The 20,056-nt window shown below is 38.8% G+C and overlaps 1 protein-coding gene across 2 annotated transcripts in view; it reads left to right on the top strand.

Moving 5' to 3' along the window:
- Positions 1-20,056, top strand: part of frmd3 (FERM domain containing 3) — a 52,310-nt gene that overhangs the window by 5,163 nt on the left and 27,091 nt on the right. Inside the window, exons 2-5 of one of the 2 annotated variants that reach the window (XM_042420074.1) lie at positions 10,503-10,607; positions 11,921-11,963; positions 16,217-16,295; positions 19,145-19,242. In XM_042420074.1, coding sequence (XP_042276008.1) covers positions 10,503-10,607; positions 11,921-11,963; positions 16,217-16,295; positions 19,145-19,242 — 325 coding nt within the window. Of the gene's footprint in view, positions 1-10,502; positions 10,608-11,920; positions 11,964-16,213; positions 16,296-19,144; positions 19,243-20,056 lie in introns of both variants that reach the window. The other variant, XM_042420073.1, reaches the window with a different exon arrangement.

The raw sequence follows: 20,056 nt of genomic DNA, 5'->3' as shown, positions 1-20,056 counted from the left end.
AAAAAATCAACAGGCTGTAGGAAGGAATGGAAGCGCGGTGGAGTGGCTGCGGAAGAAAAACAGATTAAGCAGATTAAAACATAAAACAGATTTCAAATGAGACTGGCAGAGCGGGCGGATTTTGAAAAAAGGAAGACAAGGTGGTGAGAAAGAAGCCAGGCTAAGCCAGGGAAGAATAAAAACAGGCCAATTGTTGATGGAAATTGATCTACAATGAGGTGGAAAGCCGAGAAGAAAGTGTAAAAAATGAACTGCAGAGGACAGTAAAATAAGAAAGTGTAAGCTATGTCAGAGATCACCCATGTACCTGATTGATATTCATTGTCTTGCTCAAGGACACTTCAGCATCAGATCATCTTGTTCAAGGACGCTCTCCTTCCTCCAGCCAGCAGATGACCACTGCACACTGACAATGAGAATAACATGCAACAAGCACTACTACGGCACACAGGCCTTATTTAATGATGAATGTATGAATGTATTTAGAGAAGTACATGGTTATTTGTTAGGATTAAATTTGAAATAATTTCTGTGAGTCCAGACGCTTGCATTTGTTCCCTTCACTTCATATACTTCATCTTTCCTTATCTGGTAAAAACTGTGTGGAGGAAAGAAAGTTATTTTCAGTTTCTTCCCATCATCACTTCTCCTTAAAGATAGAGTAGAATTAGATTTTTTGGGGGGGGGGAAACATTGTTTAAATGGTTTAAATCCCTTTTTTTAACAATAAGTTGTTTTCTGCATCGTGGTGTATTGTGGAATATAACTTCTGCCACATGTGATTGGAGATTCTGTTGCGCTGCATTTAATTCAATACTTTGTTTCCTCAGGATAATCCACTTAGCATCAATACTGTTTTCTAGGGTGTGCTGGGTAAATATATTAAAAAACAAACAATAGAACAATTAAAACACATCAAACAGTAGCAACAGTCTGCACAGTCGTGTTTGTATTTTTAGCATCAGCCCAGAAATATACACTCTGCTTGCTATCTATTTCAGATTTTACAATTACCGTTTGAAGCAAACAGCATGTTTCCACACAACCTCCAACATCAAGCATCACTTTGTAGCATCACTTCAATCACATCTACAAGTATGGAGAGGAAATTGTAGGTATCAACGTCATCTTTGAAGCCGAACATTATATTCAGCATAGAATGTTCTTTGTGTATGTGTAACTACGTCATCGTCATTGTCTGAGTGTGCATATATGATGTATTAAGCCTTTGACGCACACACCATTACCCGCTACATCTTACTGTAGATCAGAAAAAATGAGAGCGAGGCAGAGAGTACACACAGGCCTAGATGCTAATTTATGTCAAAAACAAACAAACAAACAAACAAACAAACAGGTTCACACTCATCCTCTTTTTCCTTTTTTTTTTTTTTTTTTTTTACACACAAACACAAAGAGCCTCCTTCTGCTCTGACATGGATTGTTTGTCTGCCACAAAAACTTGAACATCCTGTGGTGCAAAGATAAGACAGCTGTTTCAATGCTCCAAACATGTGCACACACTCAGCTGGTGCAACGGCGATGTTGCGGCTACAGTCATGCACAGTACTCCTCTTTCTCTCTCTCTCCTGCCATCCTGCGAGTTAGTGTCCAGCTGTACACAGAGTGATGAACATCCATTATAATAGAAACTGGTCCTGCTCCATATATTGATAATTTATGGCTCTACCTCGAAGCTTATTAGGCTGTGTGCCCAGCCATGAACCTGGTGTGTGTGCGTGTAGGTGCACATGACATGTTTTATATCATGTGTGTTCATGAATGCATGCCTTTGTGCCCACGTATGTGTGTGTGTGTGTGTGTGTGTGTGTGTGTGTGTGAGTATTGCAGTTGATGATAAGGTAATTGGTTTTTCTCCTTCCACACAGGGACAAGGTCACAGTCACCGTAGGTTGAGTGCTACTCACAGGGATGTCAGGGATTATCCATTTGATATATATAAATAATTAGAACAAGTGTATATTGATGTACAGTAGCTTCTTAAATTTATACTGATATCATCTGTTCCAACTTCACTTTATCCCATGTAGACAAAGATATTAACAAAATATATAATTAATATAGGAAATTAACACTGATCACTTCAATGTATAGCAGGAACAGTAAAGATATTATTTAAAAAATTAAAAAATAAAATAATAAAATAAAATAATTAAGCACAAATTACAAAGCAAGAAGGACTCTAAGCGGCACAAGAACAAGATCGATTTAAAACAGAAACAACATAACACAAAACATCAGCTGGGAAAAGCGAGGGAATATAAATGACTCTTTAAACTTTTTTTTTTTTCAGAAAATGCTAAGTCATAAGTCTGTTTTATTTATATGGCTCAAAAGCACATATGTGCCTCAAAGGCTTTACAATCTGTTCAAGATACGTCACAGATAGGATAAGGAAAAAAATAAACAGGAAAAAGGGGAGAAACCTCGGAAAGAGCAGCACATGCAGTAGATGTTGTATATATATTACATAATAGACAGAAATAATGATTGTAATTTTACAAAATGGAGAAACAGATTGATAATATAAGGTGAATAAAGTGGAAGCACATATGAAGAATGTAGATCCGAGAAAATGTTTGCAACCTGCCGGTGCTACCAAGCAGTGGCATTTAGACAAGACATTAAGACTTCCGCTGTGCCACAAACTATTACTGGGATGTTCTAATATTAAGAGGTTAAGTGTCCAAACTTAAATGAAATCTGTGATATTTAGTCTCCTTTTCTCGTCATGTTTTGATGACCATAAGTCTGTAGCTCCAGGCAAGAGTCCATTACTGCTGTGGGTCAGTGATTGAAGAGGTTAAACTCAACATACTCTGTTATGCAGCTCATGAGATCAATACTACACTGGAGCTGTGTGGGTTTCAGTCTGATAAATTACATCCTGCCTTGTCTTTTCACACTGCTTCTTTCAATTTTCCCTTTCAGATACAAAACAAAGACAGAATGGATTTACAACTCACCAACCATTTACTGATAAATGCTGTGATGATGGGAGGTTACTACAGAGAGGGATGGTGTTGAGGTCAAACGCGTCTTTCCAAAGGTTTCTCTCCTTGATATAAATTGGATGCGCTCCATAATTCAGCTCCCCGACTGGAAGTGTTTGATCCCCTGCTTCTCGCTTCCTCAATCTTGTACTCACGGTAGCCTCAGAGGATGATTTGTATTTCAATCCTGCCTCTCTAGCTCACTTTTAAAATCTGTTTTAAGATTATTACTTTGCACACTTATCCAGCTGTTTTTTAAAGGAGTTTAATCTTTGAAATTGCCCAAACCACACTGACCCGCCGCTGGAACATCACAAACTCATGCTGTGCGGTCAAATATTGTTCAAACTGACTGAACTTTGTGGAAATGTGTGTAAAATGATGCACAAGATATCTATAATATTTCCTTTTGGTGGAATAATGCAGCCATAAGAACATATGGTGTTAGGTTTGAATATTTCTCTCAGTGTAAACGACATATAACTTCAAAAGCTGGAACAAGCCAACGGAGAATATATGCTTATGATTCAGTCAGAGTGTGGAATAAGATGATTTAAAATGAAATCAAAGGGTAAAAGTGGATGCTAACTGGATAGAAGGGTCATGTGTATGAAAAATGTGCTTGGAAATGTGTTTCAGTAGAGAAAAGAAGAGAGGAGGAAAGGGTTTTAGCTCACTTTTTATCTTCTGCATTGCTTTTCCCACACCCAGCATCCAGCACATTGATTTGTCTCTGTTATATCCTGGTCAAGCCTCTGGATCGATCCATTCATTGGCTCGAGGGGTTGACTTTAGGGTGGTGAATACAAACTGGCTTTAGAAATACTGGCGCTGTTAATAACAGGAGAACAATGTTGTCACACATGCACAAAAGCCTGCTTACACACTCGCCTTAATTGGCAAATAAATTGGCAAATTGGTCCACTAGCATCTTAAAGCTCCATTTCCCTCAAGAGTAGCAGTAGTGACAACAGAGAAAAGCCATGGATTAGTGTAGCATTTGTCTTAACGCCAGGCACTAGGCTTTTAAATTGGTTTGTGTGGAGGTAAAGAGGAGCATATCATTATCTTTAAAGTCCCACTACTCTCTCTGTCTGTCTCCGCTCCGTCACTCCTTCCCTGTGTGTGTGTGCAGATAGGAGTGTGTGCTCAGTTACCTCGTTTAAGGAATTTAACGCTCTTTCACCTCACAGTGTTTCAATCTCGGCCAGTTAGGTATGCCGTGTCATGAAATGAATCACGTTGAAGTCGATGAGGACCAGTCATAATTGAGCTGGCATGCATATTAATTAAACAACAGGCGATGTTTAACTGGGCCACGGAACCCAGGGTCCTAGTGCTTGACTCGTAGTTGTCACAAAGTCTTGAGCTGTGTTGATGATTGTAGGTCGGAAGATGTTCTATACAGGCTTAAAATTAGTTTAATACTTGGTAATCTATATGTTGTTTTATCATTTAATCTGATCACCTAATTTAGATTAACGTTAGTTCCCTGCTGATCTTTGAAAAACCCAGAGTGTTATTTAACAACACTGACTGCTATAAGATATTTCTAGAATAAGAAACACTTCATTCTTCTGCACGACAGAAGATTTTTAACTTGTTTCCCAAGCTGTGAATCTTATGTTCTAATCCAACGATGGTAACCGTAAATTTCTTGATGTTGACTGTATGATGTGAACCAGTATTTTGGGATTTTATTATCAGTTATACTTATCTACATTTTCCGTCATTATTTTCCATGATTTTGTATTTTCATACACAGTAATGCATTTATATCTTTCTTGTGTCACACAAAACAAGCAAGGAGATAGTATTTCATTCCTGGCTACCATCTTTGTTTGCAGTAGGAACTCGAGTTGCAGCTTAAATATCCTCAAAGCAGCTATAATCAATATTTTTTATAATTACAATGTATCAAATGACAATGTGTAATGTCAGAGGCGTCTGATGAACCTACAGAGAATTATCACCAGATGCTGCAGCTCCCCTCGGCTTTACAGAGCTTAATAGTGAGTTTCAGCTCATTGTTTAGCTGTCTGGCTGTGACTTTTACAGTTTTGGTTCACTCTCACTGCTCTCAAAGCTTTGTTTTTTGGCTGCAGCAGGCAGCCGGTTTAAGAGAAAAAGTTCTAAAAACCCACTGTACACTACCTGCTCAGCATCAGAAACAAACAAACAGACTAAGTTAGCGACTTGCTGGTGAATTTAGTGGAGCATTTAACAGCTAAAGATATTTTTCTCAGGAGTTGGTAGAGAGCAAAAACAGAGCTAAAAGAGAGTGAATATCGGACCTACATTCAGCAGGTAGCCAGAAACACGACTCCAAATAAATGATAATGTTGCTTCGTAACTGTTGTTCCCTAACGTCAACTTATAAGGTTATGATACGACTGTTCACAACTTGTTTCCACTTCCCTCAAAGTGGCCAAAAAATCAGTTAAGTATCCTGAAAATACCTCAAAATCAGCAGTAAGTGTTGTTAAAGAGCCTTCTGGGTTTTTAAAAAATATGCAAGGATATATCTTTCAGAAGAACTTGTGCTTAGCTCTGTGACTGGAATTTAATGATAAGAGGCACAACCTGGGGTATGGAGTGTATGGAGGTCAAAGCTAACAGAAGTTTTTTGTGAATTCAAGACACATGTAGGAATGAATAATTAATTGTATACTTGTTTTTATATTTGGCTTGCTGATGGTTTTTCTGTTTTCTCGTTCTATTTTTGTCCGCTCGGATTGCGTCTGGACTCGGCTGGCTGCAGAAAGGTTGTTTTATCTCGAAAAAAAACGTCAGAGGACGGAGAGACACACTCGAAGACACACACGTCAAAGTGCACTTTGCTTCTGCTAAACTGAATACACTCTACACAGAGGCTCTGTTCAAAGTGTGTGTATGTGTCTGTGTGTTCAAGCGAAGCAGAGAGAAGAGCACTGTGCCATCATTAGGTGAGATCATGTAGAGACAGGATGACCGGGTTAATTTTTAATGCCCAGCCTTTGGATACATAAAATATGTATTCAGCCCTTGTTGGACATGACATAGACTCTTTATATCTCTCCTCCTCACTCTGTCTCTTCCTCCCTGCCTTGCTCATCTTAGTCAATCTTCCGATCTTTCCTTTATTTACTCCTTTTTTTTTTAGCTCTTTCTTTCTCTCTTTCAGTCTCTCTGCGTGTTTGGCCCTGGTTCACTCTCTGTCTGGTCTGTTCTCTCTCTTCTCTCTCGGCAGCAGTCCGCCTCTCACGAGCGTCTGCCCTGAGAACCAGACAGAGGAAAGGTGTCGTTTGATGATCTGGCTAGAAACATCTCGCAGCATGGCTGTTTTCATTCTGTTTCCTCTGTTTTTCTCCTCCCTCAGTGTGTGTCTATGTCTGTCTGCGCTTCAGATTTAACAGCTTAGTAACACTGTTGTCACGGATCAGCCGAAAATCCTAAAGAGATGTAGACAGACACACGCAAACCCACAAACACACAAACACTGATAGAGACATGCAGCTTACATAGACGACAGGTTTTTTACCTGACTCACACACACACTACAGGCAGGTCAGCACAAATACACCGATGATCACAGCTACACCCACAGGGACACGCGCTGGTTTCACAGCTTACTTGTGCCACAGTGATATAACAGTAAACCTGAACCAGCCAATAGGGACATCATGTCTCAGAGATCACCCACAGCTGATTGTTGCCGCGGTGATATAACAAAGGTCAGCAGGGACATCCCCCTAACTGTGCAGTTTTTATATACACATAAATAAATATAAATACACCAACCTTGTTTTTTTGAGTCTGACATTCTACCAGAAAAATGGCTGAGCAACTGGGAACAATGGTTAATTAAATATTGATATGATAATGTGTACTGTGAAGTGTGTATGTGCGGTTAGCCTATATATGAACTCCTTCTGTGTATTGTGTATTGTGTACTTGTTTTATATTTAATTTGTCTTCATTGTTCGTTGCATTGACCTGAATTTGTTAGCTGCTTTTATAATAGCGCGCCCTTTCTACAATTACTGAACCTGTGTTTGCCCTGCTTGGGGTTCTCAAATACAAGTCTTAGAGCTCCGCTTTCCAAATTTTCACCGCATCAAAGGTCAAGTAAGGGAGCCTTAAATAATTAAATATTAGCACAAAAACTCCAGAACTCTATACGTGAACTGCATTTCTATTAATTGGAGAAGTGACACCTTCGTTCTATAACCAAGTCCTTAAACTTGAGCATAAAAGGTGCGACAGCCAGACAGAGACACTGGTGTAAATGTTCGTTAATGAGTTCTTCACTGTATTCATCATTGAAAATGTAATTGATTTTACAATTATTCATCTGGAAGCTTGACTTCAACTGGTTCAGTTTTGTGGTTTGTACCTCCATAGTTTTGTTCTAAATGGGCTTGTTTGGTCTTGCAGTGGTGTTTGTACGTTACCACTCTTCAAATGAACATATACGCATGATATGTTCATCCTTAAACACATGATTTAACTGTCAACTTTTCTTTTTTTTGTAATTTCTAGTTTTTTGGGGGGGGGGGTTTATAAAGCCATTTTACTTTATCAATTGGAGCTCCTTCCCAACTACGGCAACTAGCAGGTAGCTGAATGATGACAGGAGAGGTAATGCAATAGTGATGTGTCAATCAGTCAATCTGGTTCAGGTGAAACGTTGTTCCCGGTCAAGAATAAGTTATTATTTGGCCCGGTTTCAGACTGGAGTCTGCCTGTTGAGTGTCTATGGTATAGGGTGAGTTCAGGTAAAGTGGGACAATTTTTGACAAATTGTGCTTTAGACTATATTAGTGTGTCAAATCCAACTTAAGTGATGTTTATTTAATTTAAATAGATCCTTGACTAGATGCCTGCAATGAAATAATTTTTTTTAAAAGTATCTTAAATTAAATTATAGCCAAATTAACTTTCAGGTTGAATGGGACACTTCTGTTGGTAAAGTGGGACAGTATTTTATACATGAAACTCATCATGCATGTGAGTAAAAAATTCTAGATATGTATTAATATCATTCACTGTATATACATTTATATACAGTCAATGAGTCACACATCTACTTTATTTTATTTATTTTTTCAGTAGTTATGATGTAGTTGGAGGAAATAGACGTTAAAACAAAATGTGAATACAATTAATTAAACATGAACATTAAAGATTAATTAGCACATATCTGCTATTTTTACTGACTGTGCTGTTTAGGTTTTTACAATGTTTGAGTCGTTCTGTAGCTGTGACATTTACAGGAAATGTTTAGCTTTTTTTTGTGGCTATGTTATTAACACTTACAGTGTACTGTAATTACCGCAGTACACTGTTTACTGAGAAATGGAGCATGACTCACCAAGAAATGTAAGGCTGCTCTGTTTTGCTTGTTGCCTTGGTGATAGATTACTGTGTTTACCAAACATAACATATGTACAGTGAATAACACACATGCTGCAGTCACAACTGACCGGGGTTGTGCAAGGTGCTGCTGTGAGCAGCATCGTACTGCAGTCATGATGGACTGATTCGGTGAAGTTAGCAATGCTTTGCTGCTCTTGGATTCTTCCTTTTAGGTATTTTCTTTGTGTGAAGAATGACTGCGCTACCACTACATTTAGAAATTCTTTTTTTCCTCCTTACTAACATCTGCAGACACATAGGTTATTCAAGTAAAAGCTCAACCTCAGATCTTTCATTCAATGACTTCTCTCTAATCAGCTACGGCACTGGTTCACAAATGGATAAATCTGAGGGGTCACAAGACAATTACAAAGATAACAAAGAGCTAAATATATTTCTGTTGCACCAATTTATATTTATTTTTTCAATTTTTTATATCAATATAGTTTTTTCTGGGGGAAACATTGGATACTTCCAACAGGCCTCAAAAACCCTTCAAAAGAAACAATCAGAGAAGAAAAACTCTGGGTGATCTGCTCATAACTCCTCATAAATACACACTAAGATCCCACTCTGTTAGGAGTGGTCATACTGTCAGTAGATACTGCTTCATTTGGCTTTACCTTCGTTTTGACAAACCGCCTGCCTTGGCAGAAGTGCTTGAAGTGCCTTTCTACTACAACCATTCAACTGTTAAGTCAGCGTCTGTCAATCACTGACCCTATGGTGCGTTTCAGCTGCAAATTACTGCATGTAGAATTTGCGAACAAAGCCAGTGACTCAAACTAAATGTCCTTAGCTTGCTTGCTGAAGAAGAAAAAAACATACCAACCACTGCTGAAATGGCATGCCCACCTCTATTGGACAGAAGAGGAAACAACAGGGATGTGAGGTGCTTTTCTGCTCAAAGTGCATCATAATAGAGTCATTCTCAGCTGAGAGTGAAGCACAGGGGAAGGAAACACTTTTACCAGAAAAACATGAGGCACGTTGAGTGTAAAAGAAGTGTGTAAAATGCTCCACAGTCAATGGAAACAACCAGGACAGGTGTCCTGTGTGTTTAGAACAAACCACACATGATAAGGCTTTGTTAGGTTGTTTGAATACATAAAAGAAGTGATCAGTTGTCATGGAGACCTCTCGTGATTTTATGGCATACCGACATTAGAGCTGATTGGCAGTTTTACTTGTTGTTTTACTGACAAGCTGTGTGTGTGTCTGTCTGTCTATGTGTGTTGATGTGTGTGTGTGTCCGTGCGGCAGTAAGTAAATCACAGCGAAGGGCAAACGGACGATTTCCTACTGAATCAATCAGTCCTGCTTAACTGAGCACAAACTCCACCTCCATCAGCAGGTTATGGAGCAGTTATAGGAAACACACACTTGTATGCACATAAACACACACACACACACACACACACACATATTCACAAGACTTGAGGGAATACATCATGCATATCATATAACAAAATGGCAATCTGATGAACGCTGACATCTTTAATCGATAGGTTAGGAAGGTAAGAACGGAGAGTGTATTTGTTCAGAGTCAGTGTGTGTGTGTTTACTGTAAATAACCAAACAACATAAATGAATATTCAGTTTTATGTCACAGCTTAATGTACATAAATATGAGAGTGTTATTTTGTGCTAAGCTGCACACACACTCTAGTCTGCCTTGTGTGTGTCTGTATGTGATGAGTAGATATTGACTGAGGAGCAGGTAATAAATGCAGAGCGATTATTGATCTCTCTATGTCTCTGCACTGTGTTTATGAACTGCATATGGGTTGTATTTACTGGCTGGATGTGACCCATCGCAGATACATTATATCATCACCAAGAGGTCTAAATATTGCTGACATATTTCTTCCCACTAACATGGTTCACCCTCATAAAACTACGTCTGCATCACAGAAATGTTGCCCAAGAGGCGACTGTTTGCTTTGATGCAGCGGGTATCAGAAGCAGCTGAGAGGTTTATGGGATTTGTCAGCATTGACCGAAAGTGTTTTTTGATCAGAGTGCTTGGAACACAAAAGAACTTCCCGGATTGAGGTTTTTAACCTGCTTTGTGTTTTTATTTCGTTACAGAGAGACACCAAAGGCCAGTTCCTGTTGGATCATGTGTGTAACCACTACAACCTACTCGAGAAAGACTACTTTGGTATTCGATATGTGGATCCTGAGAAACAGAGGGTAACCACTGCATGACTATTCTGTTATTCATATATATTTCTGATTAATTGATTAGTTGTTTAGTCCATAAAATGTCAAAAAAGAGTGAAAAATGCCACAAAGTGATGTCTTCAAATTGACAAACAGTCCAAAGATATTCAATTTAAAATTATATTACACAGAAAAAAACAGCAAATCATCATGTTCAAAAAGCTGGAAGGGTTTGTTATTTGGCTTGATGTTAGGTATAAATGATTTACTGAAAATCAGGACTGTTGATGAGTAATTTCCTTTGGTTGACTAATTGATTACTTGATCTAATCGACTGTTAACAGTCATGTGCATCTCAGTCCGTGATCATAATCTGGAAGCCTCCAGTCTCTTGATTGTAGCCTGAGACAAAAACACATTTGTTGGGACACATTTGAAAGGAAATAATAATCATTTGTGTTATCTCCCTCTGTCATTTTGTCTATGACAGAAACTCTACTTGTCAACACATACAGTAAATGACGCAAATGTTTCCCCTTTAAAAAAAATACACTACAAACCTGCACATAATCACAGTAGAACAACAAAAATAAAGAAACTGATTAAGCATTCAAAGAGGAAACAGCTCCACTGAGTCAGCGTGGCCTAAATGGGAAAGTTGGATATTAGTCAGGGAGCAGTCGGCACAGTACGTTACAAGTTCAAGTGACAAATAATAACAAGATCAGCCTCCATATTTCTGACAGCCCACACACAGAAGGGACCAGACGCTTTGTCTCAACAGAAGCTCAGCTGGCCTCAAGCTGTATTTAAAATGCAAAACGAGACTGAAATAACAACAAACAAACTCTAGCAAGAGGTGTTACAACACAGAGGGCGTGAGTACAATACAGTGGAGTTTTTAAAAACATACAATAGAATAAAGGGTCTTAATTATGTGGTAAGGTATTTTAAAACTGCAGACCAAAACTACAAAGTAGTTATAGACATTATAAATACTTAAAAGTCCATCCAGCGGAGCCAAGACTTCATATATTATAATATAATGTCCAAAAAAAGAGAAACATATTCAATGATTCATTTAGACACATGTAATTTTATGATGTAAACTTTCTTATATTTTCAATTGTTTTTAATGCACTGACGTTGCCTCGCATTGCTAAAGTTAAAGCGATGTGTCATTCAATTATGAGAAATATGAGGAGATTTATGATTTGGAAAATCTCGTGAACCACTTGAAACTGTAACATATTCCTCTTATCTGATCTCCTCTGAGAAGTCAACATCCTTATTTTAGAGTAACATTTAACTTGTTACATCTTCTCTGTCTGTCTCTCTCTCAGCACTGGCTGGAGCCCAATAAGCCCGTGGTGAGGCAGATGAAGTGTAAGTGTCCCTTCTGCTTCCTTTGTGTATGCCATGCATGTGTGTGTGCACATTATTTGTGTATATCTGTGTGTTTATGCCTTGCATGCAGTAGTTTAGGCAGTAGCGGTCTGTCTTCGGCTCCCAAAGGGCCAAGTGTCACTGAGAAGGGGTCAAGCTCTACAACAAACAGACAACACCACAGGGACTCTAACGCACATAGGGTCATAATCACACACGCAAGAGTGTTACTGCCAGTTAGATATACATGAAATACATCTAGCATATACATATATAATATAGCCTATTGCATAAAAACTGAGTATGAAATAGAAATAAGTATAAAGAAGTTCACTCAAATACAAGTTTTAAGGTCTTAGGAGCCCACTATATCTGCAAGACATAGTGCTCACATTACCATTAGCGACAGAGCCAGACAGTGTCGGACAGCAATTTTTTCTGAGAAAACACCACAGGGAGACAAACAGAGACACAACAAAGACAGACAAAGTGACAAGAGTGGAGGTTCTCATAAACACAGCAAACTGCCAGAGGGACAAGTGTCCCAAAAAGGAAATAAACTAACACACAAAGTGAAATACGCAGACATGGCATCAGAAAACAAGCTCAAAACAGAGAGATCAATTGTCAAACATGTACACAGGCTGCTTTAATTGGATATCCAGGCCAACCAGTGTTTGTTTTTTTCCACATCAAGGGAAATTACCTAACACCAAGCCTTGATGCTACACTATTATACCTGTGAGTGCCATCGATTGCCATCGCCACAGAAAGGATGCAGGTTACACTTGAGCATAAATTGTCCCTTGACCATTGTCACAGTTTTCCTGCTTCTCTGCAGCTGTTTTTCCTTATCCTCTATCTATGCTTCTGCCACTGACAGGCTCATAGTAGATAAGACCCGCCTTTTTGACATTCTGCAACCAATCAGTATGAAAATAAAAACCATTTGACTGTGACACAAGTAATCAAACATCATAGCACTTGAATTGACCAATCAGCTTCAAAAATACCCATGCAACATTACCTTTAAAGTGACTTATGAGTGACATTCCATGCTGGAAGCAAGAATTATAGCCCTTCAGGGCAGGAAAAATTGGAGGAACAAAGAAGGTTGATGCTGTCCATACTTAATAAAAACTAAATTTCATTTGGCAGTTACCTTTCAAACAAGCATTTATTGAAAAAAAACAAAATCAAGAAGAAACATTTTACATGGTAACCAATGCACCTTGACATCCTCTTCTTCTACCTCTTGTGTGGTATCTAGTGTAAAAAGATGGCCTTAACCTTTGATTTTTATGTATTGATACCTAGAACCTTACTGTAATTGATTTAAAAGAAAATCTTCTTCTTTTAAACTTCACTGATGCAAAATAACTGTGTAATCAGCACAGACTGACCCAAGAGAATAAGATTCATTACTAAGAACTTTTTATATTAACATCTTTTATAACTTTCTTTCTTTTATTCCTTCCAACTCTGTAATATTTGTGTCTTTCATTCTGTCTCATTCTTTTCCCCTCCATTTCTCTCTTCTCTGTCTTGAGTTTGCTCAGCCCTTTAACGACTGTCCCGCTATAAATTAATAAAAGGAGCTATTAGTGGTGCATTCTGCTTCATCAGAACATGTGCGAGAGGACAGGAGGAGGAGGGAGGATGAGGAGATCAGAGAAAATTAGAATGAGAGATGGAGATGAAGGAGGGGAGAAAGGAGGGGGGACAAGAGTGTTAAAGAGGAAAATGTGTGAGGGGCTTATTCAGAGTGGAGAGAGAAGAGACTGTGATAGATAAAGTAGCTAAAGAAGGAAAGTCAGATTAAGGAAGAAAAGAGGAACAGAAGAAGAGAGGAGAGACATGTTGATATGAGAGAGTCTGACAGAGTGAAACGAAGAAAAAAGAGAGAAGGGAGAGCGATGGAGGGCGAGTGGTGGATAGATCTGAGTCGTACTGACACATCAGTTCCCCCTGTGGCAGAATTTATTCTCAAATTAGGACGTGTGGTGTGTTTTATTTTCTCTTTGTGCATCTTGGTATATATACATGTAACACTTCCGTGTGTGTATGTGTGTGTGTTAGTCAATTCACTTTCTCTAAAATGTTTTCAAGAAAGCATCTTGGTCCCTTAAGCCTGAGCAAATAAGCAGCTCAAGTTTTTTGGAAGCGGGTGGGAGGATTGCGTCTTTCATATTGCTCAGCATGTATTATGTAGATGTGTGCTGTTTTTCATAGCGGGATAATACCGCTGAGGATCACACCATTAAAGTCAGAATGGTGAGGGCCACTCTGTAAAGATTTCTGGTCCCATGTTGGATGTTTCTTCCTCCTCCTCTGCCATGTTGATCATCGTCCTCCTCTTTTCCTTCTTAGAATAATTTGAGATTATTTTGTATCTTCTTTATTGCACCATCTGTCTTCTGTGAAACTAATCCACGTCAGATTCTTGTGTTCACACTCAGAATAACATGCGTACATGACTAAATTTCACACATTAACTTAACGTACAGCCAAATTACCGCCTGCAGTGCCTGTGAACAAGACGGAAATAATAATTGAAGCTGGAGGGTGAAGCAGACGTGGACACCTTGGTCAGTCAGGGCAGAGAGAGGGACCTCCAGGCCAGGACAGGGTGTTACTAACACATTTTGACTGCTTTCTTAGCTGGAAGTGACGAGTGGGAGAACAAAGAAGAAGGAGCACATGACCTTGTATTATCAATATTGTTGTACATGGAGAATGTAAATGTTCCTAATAAAAATATCGGTGAAATACTGTAAATCGCAGCGACATCAAAAAATGCATCTAATTGCTCTGCCACCTATCTGACTCCTTTCACAGGCTGCACCGATGGATTTTAAAACTTTTAAGCTGTTGAAGCCTTAATTAATGATCATTGTGAGTGCGAGGTGTCAGCGCTCTGTCAATTTCATCATTTAACGTTATTAGAAAGCAAACTCTGCTCCCTGTTTTATAAAGTCTGACATGCACAGTCATCGAATGACAGGACGTCGAGTTGCTACCCTTTAATTCCTCTGTGCTCGCATGCTGTAGTCGATGTATGTGAAGCGTTTCGCTGAATATTCATTTATTTAACAGCTGGCATGAATAAATGAAAACTGAAAATATAGCGAGGGCATGCTGGTCTGATTATGAAGGTTGTAAGAGTGTTTTTTTTTAGCCTCTTTTATTCCAGTCGCATCACAAGAGGAAAAATAATTTTATAGACTGATCTGATATGAGAAGGTTGATCTCCTCAATAACCTACTATTGACTTTTTCACAGTGTTTCTTTGTTGGTGACACAATATGCACATTTCTCTCTCTCTCACTGTGTTTTACCTTGTGCTGCTGCAGTCTTTACATTAATCTAATGGCATTCAATTCAGACTTGTGCCATGTTGAAAGTTATATGGAAATGTTACTGTCTGCCTTAGTAAGATTACCTTTGTGACTTTTATATAAAAGTGGCCTGGGTGCTTATTCAGACATGCTACATACTGTAGATAATGCAGATGTGTTTACTTCATTGTGTGTGTGTGTGTGTGTGTGTGTGTGTGTGTGTGTGTGTGCATGCATGTGTGTTTATATGAAATTTCAAATTTTGTGAGATATGAAAAACCCCAGGAGGCAGTTTAATCTCTCGCTGTCCTTTAGTTTGAACTCCACAGCTTGTCACTGACTCTGTGTGTGTGGGTGTGTGTGTGTGTGTGTGTGTGTGTGTGTATGTATTACAGTGCATGTTTTGTATGTATGTGTGTTACCATACATATTTAAGTACAATTCTAAGCTCAGATCCTCCCACAACAACACACACTCGCTGTCAGAAATGAAATGCTTTAGGACTCAGATCAAAGGAAAAGAAACAGACCCCAGTTCAAGTGAGGCGGTGTGTGTGTGTGTGTGTGTGTGTGTGTGTGCGTGCGTGTGTGTGTGTGTGTGATGAGTAATTACTGTAATTATCAAATGACTAATCAGTATTAGAGGCATACCGATTTCTTTTTTTGTCTCCAACTTCTTTTCCTTCTCTCTCTTCTTTACATAACCCTCACAGCTCTGCTCTCCTTCTCTCTTACATTCATTCTCCTTTTTTCTTCTCCTCTCTTACTTAAAACCATACTTTCCCTTCTCTCATATTTCTCTCATGTCTCTCTGCGATCGCAAATTATTTTTTCTCTCCTCACTTTTCTCTCTTGAAACGTCTGCTCTCCTCCAAACTTTCCTCTCATACTTGTGTGTCTCTCTTGTCTTCAGCAGCTGAGCAGCCCTACACTATGTGCTTCCGGGTCAAGTTTTATCCCCACGAGCCAATGAAAATCAAGGAGGAGCTCACAAGGTAAAAGCGAATACACACGACAGATGTTTTAAGAGTGAGGAGGGAGGGATAGAGAAGATCAAAGGACTTTGCATTTCTGTTGTTTGAGTATTACTGTCATAGTTAATTACTGTAACTCAATTTTACTCAGAAATGTAACATACCTGACACAAAATTAACAGTTTTTATATAGTTTTAGTGACAATGACTCCAATATTGGCTCACCAATAATGTCATAATGATAACTCTTACATTTTGTAAAGTTTAGAAAGAAAAACTTAAGAAAGAAAAATGAGCAATTAATCTGTATTGTATTGCATTGCAGATACACATGTAATGATTTCTTATGAAGTTTGAACAATTTTTTTCTTGAACAATGTAAGATATACAATTGATATGAATAACTTTACTTAAGTCTAGCTTGTGATGTGATTTTATAGTCACACACACAAACACACAGAAACATCTCTCTCAGATGTAGTGATAATTAGAGATGCTAACTCAGCAGGGACTCTGTTTTCATGTTCTCTGTCCCATCTGAGCTGCCATGTGTCACCATCTCTGCTTTTTCTATCGACAGCTATCTCTCTCTTCCCTACCTTCATCCCATCTTGCTTTCTCTCTCTCCTCCCTCCTGTCCAGATCTCACCCATTTTCACTCCCTCTGTCCATAGTTTCAGCCCTAAGGTGTCTCCTCCTTCCCTTCTGTCAGTCTCTCTCTGTCCTTCATCACAGCTCCCCCTTGTCCCTCGTGTGTCTCTCTAGCTCTCTCAGCTCATGTTGCCATATCTCCCTGTTCTCTTAGCTTTTATTACTTAAAGTTGTTTTGTACATCATCAGTGTTATAAAAGCTCCTTTACAGTCTGTTTCCAACCTTCAATTTCCCTTGAGATCTTCAGTTTCTGATAAGTCTCAGTTTATCAGGCTCTCTTTGTTATCTATCTTTTTTCACCTTCTTCTCATGCTCTCACATTTCTACTATATGAAAGCACTGTGTTTTTATGTTGTTCTCCTGTTAGTTTCCTTACCTTGTCATAAAGAAAACCTTGAATTACCTTGTCTTTTCTCTCTTCTCACCATAACACCAGCAGTCTAAACATTACTTTGGAGTGGGCATAAAATTAATTTAAAGTTGAGCTGAGTTTGGAAAGTTTAGAGCATACTGCAGTCAGTGTTGAATTTTATAGCCCTCGGTGTTAAGTGTTTTCATAAAAATCTCCAAAATTGTACACTATGCTGTGAGCTGTTTGTGCTCCAGATTGCAGGGTGTAATGTGAAGTCTGCCAGTAACCTCATCAACTTCACATTTTCCCCCAAATATCAAAAAAGAGGAAAATAAACAGCCCAGAATCCTTAGAAATGACTTCCATACTGGATGATTACAAACCTCACAATGTATGTCCAACACAGGAAAGAGTAGTACCTATTATGTAGCGAGGCAGAAAGGAGGGCTGTGGGGAGTCCAGTATGGGTGTGTAGTGTGTCTGACTTTCATACAGCACTGATATTGCAGAACACATTGGCACTGAAGGTTATCTGGGGTTTTGCAGAATAAATATCAATATTGATGATCTTGTCTGACGAAAGGTTTCCAAAAAAAGTCACAGTTTAAAAGTGGTTTGCACTGATGTAACCTGCTCAGTGATCCCATAGTGAACAGTCAAAGCACTGCTGACCTGAGCAAACTGAGCCTCACATTGTAAATGACAATGGCAATAATGAACCACAGACTGAGAACAGATGAGACAGAGGGAGAGAAGAAGAAAAAAAGGCAGTGAGAGAAACTAACAGGAAAAAAATATATATGGTTAAAGAAAGTTGGGAAAATGGTACCTGTCAAAGAAAGCGTTTTATAAAAATCTTAATTTTTTTAGCCATTGTGACAGCTTTGAGTGCATTGCTTAAACAAGAACAAATGAAATACTTGATTGTACTGCCTGTTACCTGAAACAGTAACAGTGTGAAAGATGCTGTAACTGTAAGAGTAAATAGAAGACGAGCGGACAGCGAGAAGAAGAGTTCTGCATGTGACAAAGAAGAAAACAGAGAAAAACAAAAATTACAACTGGGAGAGTCATTTAAATATGTTTTTTTAGATCAGTTTATGCGGCCACAGACCAACTCTATAAATAAAACTGTTTAGCCACAGCAGCAGGCTTTTCGCTCCATTCAATCTTTCATGCTTTCCTTCCGCTGCTTCCTTCACCGGAGTTCAAAAACAAGTTTAATGAGTCTGTCGACTCTGTGGCGTGAGTGGCCGAGGTCTCCTCTGGAAACTCATCAGTATCCATGGCAACAAATGTCCCTAGTTTCAGCGCCACTGTCATTTCTCGTTTCCTTGGCAACACGAGACAAATCAGCATGTCAGCAGCATGCCGTAACTTTCCTCCATTGAAGTCGTTTCCATAGTAACTACAGCGCCGGTCCCTTCTGTATGGTAAATGTTTCTATTGCAATACTCTTGTTTCTCTAATCTCTAATTTCTCTAAAGGACTGAGACTGTGTCGGTTTTATGGATTTTAGCATCATCTGGAAAATATTGAATGAGCTGATGAGACAACAACACTGATACTCATTTATGATGTGTAACTTTACTTTATTGAACACTAACATCCTGTAATTAAAGCTCATTTTACAGAATAACTCTTTATTTGATTAAGTCATGATTGAAATAATGCTATTGAAATATTTTGAAGCCATACAATTGATCAAAAATGAGTAAAAGATTCTTTATTTCATTAATGGTTTACCTTTAAAAAGTCTCTGGTGGAATTCTGTCATTTAAATTTGATATGAATTACAAAGTTTTTTCTTTTCTCCCTCCCTCCTCTCCATACGCATGTGTGCTCTTGTTGTGTTTGTGTGTCCAGGTATCTCCTGTACCTCCAGTTGAAGAGAGATATCTACCATGGCCGTCTCCTCTGTCCCTTCGCTGAAGCTGCCTATCTGGGTGCCTGCATCGTACAGGGTGAGGCCTGTCGTGAATTTGATTTAGAAACACTGATAAATATTAGTGATGGAGCATGTTATGGGTGAATCCCAACTCTTAATGATTATATTTGATATTTAAGATTCACTCAGAGGAGAATTTTTCTCATAGAGCAGCTGAACACAGTCTCCGGATATGAGTAACAGCTCTTCCTGTTTTTGTTTTTTGTCTGTCTGTCATTCTGGTTTTGCTGCACTTTCATCATACTCTGGACACAATACACAGACATAACTTGTGTAGTTTACAGTAGTTGATGTATACATGACAAGAGTGATCGGTCCTGACAGATTCATGAAATGAACCCTGCAAGCTAGTTAGGGCAGCCAAATTAAATCTGCCGCTTCACTCACATATCTCCAACATATATCCAGCTTTTAGTCATGGCAGTGATGTAGCCACACTGCTCACCTGAAAGCTGCTCTGTGCTGTCACTTGCTGCTACTGCAGCTGTTCATATAGCATTTAAAAAAACTCCACACTCCACACTCCAACAAAAACTCAGTCTGTGGATGCTGCAGACTCCACATGACTGAGAGTCTGCAGCATCTACTTGTAGACTCTCAGTCTATGTTACGCTAGAGGAGAATTTAATATCATCTCTCCCTGCTTGTGCTGAGCCTGGTGCTTCCTTGTGTGGAGCCTAGACAGCAAACATCAGCGCTCCAGTTTCTACATTCACATACAATCTATTCCAACAGTTGGCTGACTGAAATAGTTTTTACAATTATTTTCAGTTCTTTAATTTTTAACATTGATGTATAAACACAACAGGAAAAATGTCAACTGACATCAG

This window comes from Thunnus maccoyii, chromosome 9 (genome assembly GCF_910596095.1).
Source record: "Thunnus maccoyii chromosome 9, fThuMac1.1, whole genome shotgun sequence".
Lineage (NCBI taxonomy): Eukaryota > Metazoa > Chordata > Actinopteri > Scombriformes > Scombridae > Thunnus > Thunnus maccoyii.
Note: the sequence above shows the minus strand (reverse complement) of the source record. Positions and strands in the feature narration are given on the sequence as shown.